The sequence below is a fragment of the Atractosteus spatula genome, chromosome 10, assembly GCF_055471065.1.
Source record: "Atractosteus spatula isolate fAtrSpa1 chromosome 10, fAtrSpa1.hap1, whole genome shotgun sequence".
Lineage (NCBI taxonomy): Eukaryota > Metazoa > Chordata > Actinopteri > Semionotiformes > Lepisosteidae > Atractosteus > Atractosteus spatula.
In genome coordinates this window covers 22,824,523-22,843,126 of record NC_142715.1, presented here as the reverse complement: position 1 = coordinate 22,843,126, position 18,604 = coordinate 22,824,523, and the positions used below count along the sequence as shown (strand labels likewise).

At 37.5% G+C, this 18,604-nt stretch overlaps 1 protein-coding gene across 1 annotated transcript; it reads right to left on the bottom strand.

The window, feature by feature from the left end:
• Positions 1 to 1,265: 1,265 nt before the first annotated feature.
• Positions 1,266 to 13,243, bottom strand: LOC148825956 (uncharacterized). Its single transcript, XM_088926259.1, has 2 exons — positions 12,856 to 13,243; positions 1,266 to 3,946 (listed from the first exon to the last, which is right to left on the bottom strand). Exons 1-2 carry the CDS (start codon positions 13,241 to 13,243, stop codon positions 1,992 to 1,994), a joined length of 2,343 nt encoding a protein of 780 aa, XP_088782385.1. The 3' UTR covers positions 1,266 to 1,991.
• Between the last annotated feature and the right edge of the window lie 5,361 nt (positions 13,244 to 18,604).

Here is an 18,604-nt window from a genome sequence, read left to right as displayed (position 1 = left end):
TTCCTTCAAGGTTGTCCAAGAGTGTACCTTTCACTGATGCACAAATATTAATCATGGGGGTGTACCTTCAAGGTGCCTTACAACTGATCAGAGACGTATCATAACGTATGATCATTTCCACACACTCCTTGTGTTGGAATAGTAGGGTGAAGTAAAATACTGCTTTGACATGTAATGGCATTATATTCAACTGCAGGACTTCAGGGGTGTTTTTTCCATCTCATTTGTAAGAGCTTAAATCAAAGACAATTCCTTCATCTAAAACTCATAAATAAGCTATTCAAACTGCAGTGTGGTGCAGCTTCTAAAATCCTTGTACACATTTTCTCTGTTATTGATGTTTTTTTTAACAAAGTTCCATTTTCATGTCCGAACTTGGAGACTTTATAATTCTAACTTTAACTCACCCTTTAATCCTCTGAGGCCTATCTGTCTGCTAGCATGTATTTTGTATTTTTTTTGTTTTTAAACAGAGATCAAATATGAAAAAGGTTTCAGATGCCACCTTGCACTCCATGTTGGATTGTAGCAAGAATGCAGCATGGGGGTGGGGGCACTCTCTGTAGTTGTGGCCGAGTGGTTAAAATGATGCCTATGTGTTTGATAATTTTTATTCCCAAAAAAAGTTCATTATTGATCATAATCTCCAGCAAACAAAAAAAGTGCCGAACATGCGAGTCATTCTTGAATCAGAGCCAGGCTACACGGGTATCTGTTCTGTGGTGGTCAGGATATATTTGTACGAGAAACAGGAGGAATTGCTCCACTCCTATTAAGCATAAACTGAAACAGGATAAGAAAGGGGCATTTTGTGTGTTTGTGCATATGTCAACGTATTATCTACATCATAGTGCCTTTCTCATTTGAACGATACTAGAAGGACCACAGAGCAAGCTTTGTCAAGAGTGGGATTCAAACCCGTACCTCCAGAGTGACACCAGTATTAAAAACTTTGAACAAATGTGTCAGCTTTTATAATCCATCTTATTTGTGGAGTGGATGTGTATCTAAGAGTAAAGCGAAGATGCTCACTAAGGTGGGGATGACAGGTTCTGCAGGAACTGCGAATCATATTGCTACGAAATTATCAGGAAATAATATTTAATTGCATTTTGTTTATGTGGTTGGTAAAGTGTATATATATATATTGCTTGTCCTGTCCAGATTAAACAAAAAAAATAGTTGCATTGAAAAAAACAAAACTTACTAATAATTCCATATTTTTATGTTAATGCTGACAAAATAAATTTTCATATTAGGACAGATTCATACAATATCTCTTGATTCTTTATTATTTCCCCTTTAGTTCAGATATATTTATTGTATTTAATTTTTATCCTCTCTGGGTATAAACACATTTTAGATTGTGCAACAAAAACTTTGAGGTTTTTGGTAGAATTTAATGAGATTTGTTTTTTTTTCTCTTAAGTGTGATACTTTAGGATCCTATTCTGTTCTATACGTTTCATGCTTAAAAGTTGTTACACAATTACGAGCCTATCCAAAGAGAACAGTCTTAACTGTAAATTAAACAGGATTAAACTTAACATCCCAAGACTACAAAGAAATAAAGAATTAATTCAATTTAGACTTGATTCAATTTAAAATCGAATAAAACGAAAACTTATATACATTTTATTATACACATAAATTGTACTGCATGACTAAAACGTATGTTCTATTATACATATATTATGTTTTAGTTAACCATAAGTAAGGGTACAAAATCAAAAGTGGGTGACTACAAAGTGAGTATGACTAATAGACATTTTAGGAACAAGTAAAGGTTTATTCCATGCTGAAAAGAGAAGAGAGGAAACATAATGTTTTGGCTGTGAAGCCTTCTGAGGGTGTTACATGCTGACTCATCTACCTACTTGAACTAATAAGACATTTTAGACATAAGACATGATTAAATCAAAAACTGGTGACTAATTTGGTGTGTTTTTAAGTCAACTGACTGAATAAAATTCCTTCCAAAGTGACTGTAGCTAAATGATCTCTCTTCTGTGTGACTGCACTGGTGGACTCTGAAGGTCTCTTGTGTGACTGTGCTGGTGGGCTCTTAAGTTACCTGAAACACTAAAACTCTTCCCACACTGACTGCAGCTGAATGGTGGGCTGACTGGTCGCTCTCCTGTGTGAATGCGCTGGTGGTCTCTTAAGGTCCTTAAGTAACTAAAACTCTTCCCACACTGATTGCAGCTGAATGGTCTCTCTCCTGTGTGAATGCGCTGGTGAGCTCTTAAGGTCCTTGAATCACTAAATCTCTTCCCACATTGACTGCAGCTGAATGGTCTCTCTCCTGTGTGTATGTGCTGGTGTGCTCTTAAGGTATTTGACTGACTAAAACTCTTTCCACACTGACTGCATCTGAATGGTCTCTCTCCTGTGTGAATGTGCTGGTGGCATTTTAAGTTGGTTAACTGACTAAAACTCTTCCCACACTGACTGCAGATGAATGGTCTCTCTCCAGTGTGAGTGCGCTGGTGGGCTCTTAAGGAACTTGAATCTTTAAAACTCTTCTCACACTGACTGCAGCTAAATGGTCTCTCTCCTGTGTGAATGCGCTGGTGGGTTCTTAAGGTATTTGACCGACTAAAACTCTTTCCACACTGACTGTAGCTAAATGGTTTCTCTCCTGTGTGAATGTGCTGGTGTCTTTTTAAGTTGCTTAACTGACTAAAATTGTTCCCACACTGACTGCAGCTGAATGGTCTCTCTCCTGTGTGAATGCGCTGGTGGGCTCTTAAGGCACTTGAGTCACTAAAACTCTTCCCACACTGACTGCAGCTGAATGGTCTCTCTCCTGTGTGAATACGCTGGTGGGTTCTGACATTAGATAAGGCTCTAAATCTCTTCCCACATTGACTGCAGCTAAACGGTTTCTCTTCTGTGTGAATGTGCTGGTGTCTTTTTAAGAGGTGTGACTGACTAAAACTCTTCCCACACTGACTGCAGCTGAAAGGTCTCTCTCCTGTGTGAAGGTGCTGATAGGGTTTTGAAATGCTAGACTGACAGAAACGCTGCTCCTGTCTTTGCCATAATGGCAGTTTGTCCACTCCTTCTGAGCAAGGCCTTGAATGATTCTTCCTCATCCTCTGATTGTGTTGTGGTCTCTTATTCTGCAAATGCTCCATGGAATGGTCTTGCTCTGTGTGCTGAAACTGAGATTTGTTTTCTCCATCGTGTCCCTCAGTGTGCTGCTCAGGAGTGTAAATCACCTGGGGCTCCTTCTCCAGCTCCCTAAGACTAAAAACAGCCAGTTCATTCAGTTGTTCGTCTCTGTGCCCAAGAACAGACTTCAGTTCATTAAATTCAATAATTTTCTTAGAAACCAGATTATTAAACCTGTGTGTAAAGTCATCAGATACAAAGGGATCATATGACTGTTTAAAATACCTCTGCAATGACAGTCTCTCCACTTTAACAGAACAAGGCCTAATTATTATCAAGCCCTGTTGGAGCGGTTGTTGTTCCTCCCTGTCCTGACTCTCCTCTCGGTGCTGTAACTCAGTACTGATCTCTTCACCAGGTACATCAGTCGTCTGCCCTGCAAGGTCAATCAACTGCGGCTCCATGTCCTGCTCTTTAACATTAACAACATCCAGTTCTTCACTGTACTCTTGTACAGAGACACAGCCCAGTTCATTCCAACCTTGCGTAATATTGTTTGTGTCCGGATTGGTAATCTTCTCTATAAAATCATCAGATAGTAGGAACCCAGGTGTCTCACTCTCAGGCTCTGTCTTCATCATGGGCACAGCAGAGTCCAGATCCTCCACACTCTGTCTACTCTCTGTGTGCTGCTCACTGAGTTTCTCTCTCCCTTCTGCAGCAGTGAGCTCTGTCTCCTGCATCAGACTGGAGCCCCACTCCTCCTCACTGTGCTGCTGTTCAAGAGGAGCCCTTTCCCCAGCATCAGGGAGAGCACTGGCCTCTGAGCCTGCAAATACAGGACAAAAGGACAAGACCTTTAATATGGGCTGACAGTAGAATTTAAAATGCAAATAACACCATGGAGATACAATAAAACAAACTTTAAGATATAAGGATTTTTAGCATCTACACAGACCACCACAGAATACTAAAATATCCCAATGATCACTTTATCCTTTTATAGTACACATTTAGTCGAAAGTGTTAATTTAGTTGACAAAAATTAGTACGAAAGGTTTTGTCAGCAAACCGTTTTTCATTTTAGTGAAAGAAAATGAAACACAAATATAATCCACAATGATAATGACAAAGACTTGATTGCTTTGTATTTCTATTTCAGTGCACTAAGATGAGACAAACTGGAGTAAAACTCACATTGAAATTAATTTTGCAACATGAGATTCACCATTTGTGTATTAACTTTGTCTGGCAAATAGCAGGCTGGCTGTAACGGGTACAATCCTAAGTCTGAGGCTGTATGTGGACTGTGCGGTGCCTAATGGCTACGAATGTGTAAGAATCACAGTTATCAGGATGTGCCATTTTCCATCTACTTCTGTGTTCTAGGCGTCTCCCATTTCTGGATGGTCTTTTCAACACCTCATGTCATGAATTCTTTATGTGTTAATTGACTGGTACATTGAGATGTAAACACTCAGCTAACCAGATTAAAGAAAAATAAAAGCTGCAGAGAAAAAAGACATGCTTGTGGTTCTCCATGCTTTCAGCTGGAAGAAAAAGATCTGGAGTCGGACAGTATTTCATTAATAATCAAAGAAAAACTCTTGTACAACATTACTGAACTCATTTACCAGATACATCAGATACATTTACCTTGCCGCTAGTCAACACATTAACTAGAAAGCTAAGCAGAAATAAACAGTTTTAAAGCTTGTATATTAGGAAATTACAATCTTCCTGTCTTGGATCGAGATTATTGTGCAAGAGATAAGTTACGCTTTTAAAATGTATGTCGAATGCGCTATATGTGCTGCATTTCAGCTTCATAATGGTGCTCTGTCAGAAATGTGATTTTTGGTCATATTTTATTTTCATAAGTTTACAGTGACAGTAAAATGTTTTTTGTGTACTGTACATTTCACAGCATGTAATAACCAGTAGAAAAGAATGTTATTTAATCACATGTAGTTTGTGTATGTGGCTGGGTATTAAGCTAACGAGACAATATTTTGTAACAACATATTATAGCATGTGCACGCATTTTCTACTAATTTCTTAAGAAGAGTGTGTGTGGAGTATAATTGTGCTTGCCAACATTCAAGGTCAGAATTCTTCTATAAAGCCCTGGCCAAATATGAAGACAGTACATACCGTTAAAATTCAAACTGAATTAAAAACTACACATTCCTGTTAATGTGGCAGTGCATGTGATCCTTGCTTTTAGCCAATGAAACAGGGCCAAAAATCAGTACATGATGTTGGGGCTGAGTTTTGAAAACTTAACTTATCAGCAACAAAGCATAATTTACACGATAGGCTACCTTAAATTGTCAGTTACACAACTCTGTATGTCGCTTAAGCCACTCCTGTTTGGCTTTTTAGTAATGGAGTCAGGATGATGACCCCCCCCCTTAACTGTTCCGTGTCTGAATCGCAGAGGGTGAGAGAGAGTAGGGATAGACAGACAGAAAAAAGGGAATCACAACTACAATACAAATATATCTTTATGGTAAGGGGGAGCAAAACATCAGTATTTAGTACAAAATATATAGTTCACATCTGAGCCTAAATATAAAGTTAAAATCTCAACAAACAAAGCAATGTAGGAAATCCACAATTTTTCTGGAGAAGAAATACAAATAGAAAATAAATGCTTTTTGACATCTCAAATCGGTTTGATCAAAACGAACAAGAAAAATAGTATTTTCAGAGAGCAATTACTTTGTGTTTACATTTACATAGAAATTGGAGCAATCTAATCTAAAATTAAGATCACACCAGAGACAGCAGTAGCTCTTCTTGTTATAGACGTTCAGCAAAGGAATAAGCCATGTTAAGTGCAATAATTCAGTGCAGTAATCATAGTTTAAAATGTGCATAGAGTAATGTAAAAATGCTGGGAACTTCACAATTAAGAAGGTCAGTAGTACAAGAAACAAAAGGAGGATAAAACTTGAACTTTTTAAGGCTGAAACTATATTTCAGTCTAAAAAATTAAGGCAAATAAAAATTTAGAATGTTGGTGTTAGAGATGTAAATAAATGAAAAAAAATAAAAATGTAAATGAGCAAAAGGCTTATAAATGGAACAGGTGTTACCTTGAAATAAGCAATCAGAAATAATTAGATATAATAAGAAGAGGGATGCAGGAACACTTGCAAAAGCTCAGGCATACAAATAAAAATAAAAGAAAGCTGTGTGTTAGAAAAGAACATGTAAACCTGAAGCAGATTTGGCAGAAAGCGAGGGACTTGAATACTCAGCTGCATGTTTGGCAGTATGAAGGTTTGATAGGCTAGAGAGCCAGAAAATCAGCTCACATGACAAACAGAGCACTTCGGTCAGAGAGCCCTGTATGAATTATTAGCAAACATGGTTTCATGAAAGGCTTCTCAATCGGTTGGGCATTCAGGTAGATTGCCAGTGTAAAGGATTTATAAATATATTTTGTTAAAGCAAGTCAGTTTTTTTTTGCAACACATAAAACATTTTTCCAAGCAACACAAAGACATTTTTCCAAGAAAGTAATTTAGCTTTTGTCACTAATGGAACCACTAGATAAAGACATAAATCTAGAAAACTAAAGATTTTTAATTCAATGCTGGTAGCAAGATAAACTTGGACTCAACAGCTGACAGGCTGAGGTCAGTGTATATTTTATCGCTGAGATAGTGCAAGATGTTAACAGTGAAATCAGGTACTTAGAAGTGTCTCATTTCAGGAAGGAGATTTTCATAATAATTACAAATCTAGCAGGATAGAGAAAGCACAGTATAAAGGCAGTTAGATTAGTATCAGATTAGTATGCAAAGCCATTTAGCAAAGAGAGAAAAACCAGCATACATTAGATCTTTTTTTCTGAACCATGGAAAACCTGATCATGTTTCTCTATAATAATATAGTTTTTTATTATTTTATATAGCACCTTTAAAATTAGCATCTCAAAGCAATACAATAGGTGTAAAAACAGTTATAAGGACCACAAATTACAAAGTACATACACTGAAAACAAAGGTTTTGAGTTTAAATTTAAATGCACTCAGGGTAGGTGATTCTGATATCACTAGGGATATAAATTCAGAGCTCTGAGGTGCAGCTAGAGAAGGCCCCGTTAACCACAGAATGTAGATAATCTTGAAGACCAGAGTCAGATGAACAAAGGTTGCAAGGTGGGGAGTAGATGGATAATAAGCCAGATAGGTACTGAATGAGGATGAGAATGTTGAAGTTGACTCGGAACCTCGTAGGAAGCCAGTGCAAGGACTTGAAGACAGGTGTAAGGTGATTGCTTGCTAGCGACCCGGTCAGGATTCTGGCTGTCAAATGCTGAACAGATTTGGAGATAGCTCAGTGTGGATTTAATTACCCCAGTAAACAGGATGTGCACTCACTAATTCTAGGAGAAAAAAAACTCTCAGTTTCTCTAGTGCCCTTTAAAGGAAAGGGAATCAGTGTGATATTCCACAATGCAGAGTGCTACATGGCCAGTATTTACATATGATATTTGTTAAACAAATTAACACAAGCAGTTTTTGAGGATTTAAGTATAGGCTGAGTCATTGCAGGATGCAAATCTAGAGACGTAGGTAGGAAAAAGATAATTTTGGGAAAGCTGAAGAATTCACTGGTAACAAGAACACTTCCTAAAAGGGCTAGACATACATTTGACAAATTGACAGGAGATGTTGTAGACTGCACCAGTGGCCATATCACCCTGCAGCTCTCAACTAGTTATTCACTGAAGCTAAGCAGGATTGAGCCTGGACAGTACCTGGATGAGAGACTAACTGGGAAGCTAAGGTTGCCTCTGGAAGTGGGGTTAATGGGACCAGCAGGGGGTGCCCACCCTGCAGTCTGTGTGGGTCCTAAGTCCCACTGTAATGGCAGGGACACTGTATAATTGGCTTGCTCTTGCCCCGCGGTGGACTAGCGCTCCATCTAGGGTGTACCCTGCCTTGCGCTTGTTGCTTGCTGTTGCTAGGCTCCAGCTCTTCCCACAACCCTGAATGGAATAATGTGGTTAGGAGAATGGATAGATGGATGTTACAGACTGCAGAAGAAGATGATCAAATTAATGGACTGAATACTTACACAGCTACTGAAAAAACATACAAAAAGCATGCTAACACCTGTCTTCCTATTCCTTAGTTAATACATTTGATTTTTATAAACAGTTAACATTGATTATTCATTCACTCATAAGGAAGAACAATAAGCTTCTGCAAAAATAAATCTAAATGGTGAGAAATTAGGGACTTAGAAGACAAAGAAAATTTACACTGTTTAATTTTAAATACTAAGTTATAAATGCAGAACCAATGGGTGCCATTCACAACTTGCGCTATAGAACACTCATTCTGTATTGCTGAGCTCCGCACCTCCTCTCTCTGAGAGAGCGCAGAGGGCAGTGTGCTATTTTTCCAGCCTCCAATTGGGAAACAAAAACCTGATCTGCTTCACACCAGAGGAAGAAAGGAGAATGTGATTTTTCCTGTAAGAAATGTGTGTTGCATTTATGAAATTCAACTATTTAAAACATTTACTTAAAAAGTAAAAAACCTACAGCAAACACAAATTTTCTAAGCTGTTCCTAAGAAAAATCGCCCACTTTTTCCGCTTACAAAGTGTTCTTTAACTAAACCCGTATTTTTATAGCTTTTAAAGTCATGCAATGTTTAAGTTAGGCTGGAACACATCATTGTATCTTATTTATATTTAAAAAATCATTTGTCCAGCCTTTTAAAAAGCACTGTGATAGACTGAAACACAGGCCTGTTATAATACTTATACTTAATATAATACTAGCAAAACATGATTAACACTATCACTACAGCAGTTTTTCAGATGAATTATTATGGCATCAAAAGACCTATTTATTAATAATATCAGTGAAATAAAGAACATTTATATTACTTTTTCTGTTCTGTGGTAATAGTTTAAGTAATTCATGCAGTAATTACTCTATAGTTATTACAAATTCAGTATTGGTGGAAGCCTCTACTAAATAAACTGAAAATAATGTTGTTTTCAAACTTTGAAAACACTTCCTTTGAAAACATAATTTCAAAACAAAACTTATAGAAAAGTACAGAATTATTAACAGTGCCAAAACAGATGTTCTTATTAGGAAAGATTCATACAATGTCCCTCTATAAGATTATTTATTATTAATCAAAAATAAATTATTTATTGTATTGATATTTGACATTTCGGGGGATCAAAACTCTTTAGACTGTGCAAGAAAAACTTGTACTTTTTGACAATATCTTATAAAATGTTGTAAATATTTTCTAAGACATACATTTTATTATTTATTACAATTTAGTATTTATGATACTTTTATCATATTTTTTTAGTATTTATGATACATTTTATTATACAAATAAATTAAATACTTAAAATGTGACTAAAACTAATTTTGTTTTAATCAGTTTAATTAAGTTAATTAAGAATACATATAGTGAAAATTGAGTTGACTGGACTAAATTAAAAACGGATGACTAAATTAACACTGCAAACAACTTATCTAAACACACATTACATTTGTTGGTATCATATACCTCTATTTACAGCAACAATCAACACTGACCAGCAAAGTCTTTTAATAACCATGTCAAGGATTAAATGTGAAAACAGTGTAGTGACTGGTCAAAGCCCAAGCACAGTCCTCAGTGTGCTGTTTAAGGTTGAACTCTAGAAGCCACGAATGGCTTAGACAGTGAATTCGGAGAGGGAGAGAGATGAACCAGGCAGGAAGGGAGACAGTCTGATACAGAACTGTTTAATTACAGAGAGGCTCCCAGCTGAAACAGAAAGAGGCAAGCTGGTGATCCAGAAAATAAACCAAAGAGGGGAAAAAAGGCAAAAAGGCACAGAGATAACCAGTGGGAGTAAATGAGACCGGAGATGATTTTCCACTGGGTTATCATTACTTATCATTACTTGATATGATAAGGGGGGGAAAGGGTTGTTCTGAATATAATTTACTGAAGATAACGCTAACACGAGTGAGTGACACTTATTAACAACAGCGGATTGAATCATAATAATAAATAGAAAACTTTATTTTATATAACACCTTTAAAAGGGGCTTCTCAAAGCTCTTTACAGAGGAAAAAAGCCACACAGTGGGAGGAGGCAGCAGAATTAAACAGGTACAGTGAGGGTTTGAAAGGGACAATAAGGAGTTTGATTAAACTGATTGAGATCTAGATTGAGATTCTCATTGAAAAACGGGCAGTCTGAGAGAAAGGTGTCCAAATCTGTTTGGATGGCAGGGTAAGAATGTGAGAGCTCTCATGTTGCCCCTGGCAACCGTAGGACATGGGTCGGACCCAGTCCAGGCATGACAATACAAATTTGAGACTCCCCAAAAAAGCAAAGATCCAAACACACAAATGATCTGAACCTGATTCATTAGAAAGTGGAGGGCATAGATTCTAAAAAAAACACAAATATCAAATGTGATAAAATAATAATATGAGGTGAATCTAGATACAACAGGTAACTCCTGGTTATTGTCAACATTTCAAGCTTCACAGCAAAGGGGATGCTCGCTGGGATGTGGAAGCCCCAGATTCAGTGATCAAAGCAATTGTAATATTTACCTTGGTTTAAATTAGTTAATGAAATCCTAGGTAAATGATTAAGTGTTAATAAACAGTCCAGAAAGACAGCCTAAAAGAAAGGGACAGAGATAAGAACAGAGAAGACAAGAGAACATGAAGGCGAGACCTCCTTGTCTCAGATCAACTGAAAGACCAGACTGTAGCTAAGTATTTGAACCTTGTTAAGATAGCCTGTTATTCTGTAATTTTTAGAGATCTCTGATTGCCAGAGTAAAGGATGCCTTGGTTAAGAACACCTTCTCCTTATTAGTGGGTGGATTTTGAGAATAAGCAGGTAAATTGCCATTAATTTGGTAACATCAGGGTTAAGAGGGGGAGAGAGATTTAACTGCAGGTAACATTGTTTTTAGTTTGGAAGCAGTTGATCTCTTCTGCTGGTCTTTGTAGGAGCTATTTAAGAGTTGAATACTTAGCAACAGTCAGGTTTTTCTGGGTAAATAGGAGGTTGGCCTTTGGGTCACCTTATTTATAAATTGCATAACTTGCATTTTGTATGTTTATTGTGTGTGTAGTTTAGTGTGTGTATTGTCACTGTTAATAAATATTTGTTAGCCCAGTGTGTCTTACTTCTGACTCTTTTCTGTCGGAGCACAAAGAAATCAAGTGCTTGTCAATCTAATTATTTCTATATATGGGTGATATAGATATATAATTTAATTGTTGATTTACCCTCTGGGCCATTTCAGGCTGTTCCTCTAATTTCAAAACTCCCCATTTGTAACCATTGGTGTCAACAATATTCTCTGATGGTATTCTATGCATGGTGTATCCCAAACTGTGCCACTTGCATGCTGGGATAGGCTCCGACTCTACTGTGACCCTGTACTGGATAGAGTAGTGAATTCAACTGAGAGGAAACGACTCTCTCTAGAAGACTCATACACATTCTTCTCTGTGCCTAATCCAAAGAGGTCAGGAAGAAAACAGTGCTGGTACTCAACTGATCAATAAAAGCAGACAACACTGGCCAGACATTGTAGCACAGAAACACAAAGAAAAAAACCCTGGGAACAGAGATTCCTCCAAAATCCAGGACACTCCTCCAAGATCAATGAATACAGCAGAATCCCCAAACTTAAAACATCCCAATATGCTGCAGCCCACCAGAGACAATCCAATATTCACTTGCTCCTGCACCTCAAACCCCTGACCCATAGAAAACATAAGATTGCATATATCTATCAACTGATTGACCATTTTTATCCTGTTTAAAATGTCACATTTACTTCCAGATTTTATTTGCTTTTGTAAAACCTAAATCACTGAAAAAACGTTTGGCCAAGATTATATTAAAAATAAGTTAAATACATAAAAAATATATCAAACATAATTCCAAAGATAAAAAAAACTAAACAAGCAAGATACCAATGTATTCTGAAACAATGATGTAAATGCAGTAGCTCATCATTTTTTACTCCAGTTACTGACTAATATAGGCTAAACAACGTCTAAACAATGTGTTCTCGGCCTTGTTACTGAAATACAGATGAGGGGATGAGGAGAATGAGGGGTTAATACAGACACAATAACTGGACACTACAGTACATTAACACTGCACTGAGAGAGAGAAGGATTAATACAGAAACACTGACTGCACACTCCAGTACATTAACACTGCACTGAGAGAGAGGGGGGTTAATACAGACACACTGACTGGACACTCCAGTACATTAACACTTCACTGAGAGAAAAAGGTTAATAAAAACACGAATATTCCGAATATTCCTGACAGAATATTCCAGAGGAATTACTACAGACAGACCCTGGTGGACTGGAATGTTAAACAAATATAAAAGCTAAACAAATACTGTATTTGTATTATAATAATTGTGTAATATTATATACTGTATATATATTTCCTAATAACATCGGATTACACACCGATTTAGAGAAACAGATGCTGAATCTGCTGAGATGCTGAGTTGTCTTTAGCATCATAACCGGATTATAACAATTTCAGTTTCCAGTAAAGCATCCTGTCGCTATATCACACAAGTCTTTCCACTTCACTTTGTATCTCTCCACTATATTCTCACCAGTGAGGAAGTTAAGGACACTGTTTTTAAACTCACACACACACTGACTTCATACAAGTCACCACACTGACCTGCCAGCTCCAGTTTCGTGTCCATTTCTTCTTTTATTTCTGCAGTGACTTCACAGAGAAGCGTGTGTCCAACACGATCTGTCTGTCCCTGATCTCCTCCTGCTCCCGACTCCTTCTCCCTCAGATGTAATCTCCACTTCAGGCTCTCGTTCTCCTTCTTCAGCTGCGCCATTTCACTCCCGACACTGTGCTCCACACACTGTGTGATTTTAAACACGGCCCCTCTCACCAGGATCTGGGAGACGCTGCGGAGTTTGTCTTGAAACTCGTCCTCAGAATCAGAAATTCTGTTTCCAAAAACTTCTGACATTTCATACACGATCGATTTGAGCAAAACCTGCATGAAAGAGTGAAGCTCAGTTTGCAGATTCAACAAACACTCCGCCATCCTTCTTCAGAGTCGGTCATAAACAAAGGCTAAATTGTGGAGTTTAAACGCAAAAACGTTCTTATTTTATTCTTCACAAATCCTGCATTCAGGCCTGTATTCCGTTCAAGCATTCCGTTCAACACAGCTGACAAATCGTAGCATAGTAAAAAAACAAAATAACTTTCTTCTTGATTATTTAGCTAAAACAACTGACTCAATCACTGTCTCGTGGGTGAAATATCTGTTGTGTTGAGTCGCGCAGCATGATGACGTCATTCTTTAGGGCTGCCGCAGCTTCGAAACAACTGAGGAGAGGAATTTTGAGACGTATGTCTGTATTTCTGTAACCCCTGCAAAGATATAAACCTCACCACACCTGCTAGCGCCATCTAGTCAGGACGAGTGAATCACCTGCGAGTTACGCAGTGTGAATTTTGTGAAACAGAAAATGTATTTCCACGTTTTACTTACAGGACACTATAATGTACATTATTATCAGCGCAGGATTTCATGTAAAGCTATTTTTAAATCGAAGCACACATCACTTATCACCTGCTCTGCTCAGTTTTGTGATATAATATTAAATGCAATCTCTGAATAAGTCACTGAACTGGGCCAGACCAACTGAAAGGACAATAACTTAACAGGTTTAAATTTTATTCTTCTATTGCCCCTCCACAACCCACTCAAATTCATCTTATCTAATTAATACATTTTTCCTTCCTTTCATTTTCTTTATACACCTCTCTTTCCCTTCCTTACTATTTTTCCCAATCTTTTTTCTCTCTCACATCTCTCCATACTTATAGCTTTGTTTATCTTAGATGAAATATGTCTCAACAAGGCCACATACTTGTTTAAATTGATTTATTTTTCCTTCCAGGCTATAAACAGTGTTTTCATCTTCAGTCTGTCCAACAGGTTGATTGGCCCCATATTGTTCATCTGTTTCTACAGAACAGCTCTTCCTCCAAAATGTAAGCTTAGCCAATGTTGCAGAAAAGAAATATGCCTATTGTAATAATTCTAGGATTTTTTCTAGTGCAAGAGCTTAACCAAATCTGTACCTGTATTTCTAGGTGTTATACCAGTTCAGTCATATATACATTTTGTGATCAGTCACCTTGGAGTCTGCTTAACCAGTAGAAATCAAATACAACTGAAGTTTTTCTTGTTGAGACTTAAACTGTTAATCTTCCATATCAGGTAAGTGTATAAGAAGTCAGCTGTAACTCTTCTTGTCAGAACTACTCTCCTGACTGTAAGGAGGATACTTCTTCTTGGTCATGTATTCAATAAACTCCTCTTCTACTTAACAAAAAACGTCTCAAGTGGATTTTTGTTCTACATCTCCATTCGCAGGTTTTTGGTAAAAAAAAATCGCCAGGATTTTCTTGTTAGCTGGCAGAATTCCTTCTGCACTAATGAGCAAGATTTGTATTTCATCTTTCACAAGTTATATGCAATTTTTGAAAAACAAGTTGTCCAAAAAGAAAATGAATACTTGCATTAAACCAAATCAAGCCATATTTGATCTTCAATAATTATGATACATTCTATAGGACAATACAAAAAGAAAGATACCACAGGATTTCAGAAACAGGATTTCCTGTTTATTGAGAGAAGCTTTTACCATCCAGGAATTTTCGTGTCCAAGGACTTCAATGTGCTTTCCATATACAGCTGCCACTGAAGCACAGCACAGACTCAGAAGCTTGACATCTCCCAAGGAATATGTTGAAATTGTAGGTGGAAGAGGAAAATGACCCTCAAGTACAAGGAAAAGATGATCATCTTGATCTCGCCACCTCATGACTAGTCTAGTGGCAGTGCCCTGACAAGGTGGCTGAGTGGTTAAGGTGATGATTGCTAATCCATTGTGCTCTGCACGCATGGGTTAGAATCCTATCGTTGTTGTGTTGTGTTCACTGTTCCTATTTGAAACTGTTTAATAAGTGTTCTTTGTCATTGGTGTTCCTTTACGAGAACAGTAGCCAAAGAGCTTCCTCTATATTTATTTGAGTGAAGGGGGGGAAACCATGTACGTGCAGAAAATAATCATCGAATTGAAGTGCTGCCCCACATACAGATGCAGCCATTCAAAATGCGCGGGCGATACCGCATTATTTTGCGGTACGCTGTACGCAGTCTACCGCAAGCTACCGGTAAATACCGCAAGTTACCGTAAATTCTCCTATAATACGACAAGCAAAATAATAGTATCCGGAATTTCCGCAAGGTGGAGCAATAAAGCTCAACCTCTCATGTTTGAGCTGTGGCCATCAAAGTCTTTAACGAAGATATTACTAATAGTATTAATAATGAATGACCTTGGACAAGCTGTAAGTGTAAACTCAAAGAATTGCCCTGGTCCACATTCTTTTTTTCATTGACCGTCTTTGTAAAAGTAACACCACAGCATTTCGCAATCACGCATTTTTTTCCAATCATGCAAAGTACAGTAATTTTTGAGAATCGATTCACCATGCCTTTCACATGCTCAAAAAAGAGATTGATTTAGGAACATAAACATATTACCGTATGCAAACTGTACTGTATACAGTATGTATATGTATATTTAATGTCTTAACTGTGCCCGTTTAAGTATTGAATATTTATATGGAATTTTACCACTGAAGGGAAATCTTAGTGCCTGAGCATAAAAAGAATAGGAGCATACTGCAACGCGTGTGAAGGCCATAAACGATATTAAGTTTGGAACATAAACATACAGTATATGGCTGGTCTCGGTACTTTAAAGAAAACATACACGAAACATGGTTTCATTATGACCAGAATCGGTCTTGAGATATTTTTAACTTGATTTACAGTATTTGAGAGGTATGTCTTGACACCGATACTACGTAAGTACTGCTCACGTACTGTATATGTTTCTAGGTTTATATTATGCATTTCATACGGTCAAATTACTTTTGAGCAACTGATAAGAAGCGCGAAACGGTATGCCCAGGGCGTTTTAGTTTTGTTTTGTGCGGCGACTGCTTTAACTATATCGCTGTGGATTGATTAGAGATATCGAGTACATACAAGTCATTTTTTAAATGTTGTAGTTTGTCTTGTAAAAATGTTACGAGAACATCATCTGTCAACAATTACACAGGTTCTGTTTCCATATTGCGGATTTTGGTTACGTAATATTATTTTCTAATTTAACGTTTTGAATATATGATTTGGGCAAACAGAGCCGCAAAGAAGTACATTATGGGTTGTTGTTTTTTTTGCAGTTTTATCTAGAACAAGCGATGCTTAAACCTTTGTCTGATTCTTGTGAAACTATCCACACGACAGTTACCCACACTAGGAGTTGACTTCAGTGATGTCACTGATGGTATGTTTCTAAAAATCCATCCTCTGTAAAACGTCTTCTCTAGTTGTCCTGCATATGTATTCGCTAATGAAGCTGTGTGTTCTGAGCCTGGATCTCTACATTTCTGTATGAACCAGCTTAGAGGGCTAAAGACAGCTTGTGTTTAAATTGAGTGTAAGGCAATTTATGCTTCTAAAGTCATGGTCAGCATTTATTATTGTACTGTGCTGTAAACTTGTTCTGTGCCTAGTCACATTATTTTATAGCGTTTTTATAGCGTTATCAAGTCCGGTGGCGCTGTGTGTTAGTTTCCTGACTCCCATGTCACATGGTCTGTGATTGAAACCTGTGAAACCAGTTTAATTCGCCACAGCCAGCAGAGAGGGGGTTGTAGAAGTAGAAGCAGGCAAGATTTCCAGTGAAAGACACCTCCCCCTTCTTCAGGTGTGAGGGTCTTCTGCTCAGAATGAAACGCTAAAATGTAATGTAGGCTCTGAATGGGTTCAATTATGATTTGGGCTTGATTAAGGTCGCTGACTTTCATCTAAAACCCTACTTGAATCCTTCTAAACTAAAAATCAGTGTTAGTGAGTTCTAAATAAAGAGGTATCCAGGTAACAGTGAAACGGGCGGATAGTCTGGGGAGATCGCCCGTTTTCCATGTAAATAGTTCCCTGGTTCCGCACCCCTTGGTGTTTCTCTCGCTCTCTCGGGTCACCTGATCATTAGCTCGAAAGATTTGAGTGCTTTGTGTATATTCTAATGGTAGTGGGGGCAGGGTGTGTGGGAACAGGTTTGGTTGAAATTGCATTGGAGATCTATGTTCTTCACACCTGAAACATTTTCTCTGAAAGCATTTTCTTCGCAGTTTAACCGATCTTGTTACAGCATGTTACAGTTTACTATTATTAACCATATTAATTTTAAGTGCTTAATGTAAAATCTTGTAAAAATATATTTTCATTGTTCAAATATACATTAAGTCTGACTATCATATAATAAGTTAAATACAAAACTAAAGAAAAAATAGGGTTAAATATAATTCAAAATATTTTGCTAACAATGTTAACTGTTTATGAATAATAAAATGTATTACCTAAGAAGTAGGATGGCACAGTTGTTAGTATGTTTTTTGTTTTGTTTCTTTTTCATAAATACAACAGTAGTACCTGATGTCTCAGTGGCTTTCAAAATTAAATTATGCATGCAAACCTGTGAACTAGAAAGATAACTAAGATATCCATCCATTTATAATGGTGGCAAAGTGGTTAGCATTGCTATCTTGCAGCACTGGGGTCCTAGGTTCAATTCCTGCCATCCTGTGTGTGTGGGGTTTACATGTTCTCTCTGGGTTACATGGTTTTTCTCCATATGTGTGATATGACTCCCTCTCGCACTCCAAAACATACTGGTAAGTTAATTGGTTTATGGGAAAACTGGCCCTGATGTGTGTGTGTTTGTGTCTGTCTGTCCTGTGATGGACTGGCGCTATGTCCAGGGTGTATTCTGCCTTGTGTCCGTTGCTTACTGGGATAGGCTCCAAATCCTCTGTACTGGATAAAGAGATTAGAAATGGAAGTAAAGGCACTGTGTGGATGGAACTATACACAGTGTTAGAAACCCACTATGAAATGGCAGCATCTCACTGAGAATAAAATATTTTATAGTGCTGGCTTAAGGAAACAGCCTTTCCACCTCTCTTGCACATCAGTATCCATACCTAGTTATTTAAACAAATGGCCTCTAATTATAAACATCTTAATATGCTGGCTCTGTGGATCCGCATCAGCAATGCTTGCCCATTCCTTCAATTCATGTGCATCCAACACACAGTTCAATGCCAGCAACTACACATAATCTAAAATACAATCCTTATTTCAGTATCTATATAAACATATCGTCTGTTAACTTCATCATCTTCATTAAAAGTATGCCTAACCCCATTAGGAAGTGTTCTTGTTATAAGTGTATTCTTCAGCTTTCCCCAAATTATCTTCTTCTTGCCAACATCTCTAGTCTTTTATCCTGCAATAACTCAGCCAACACTTAAA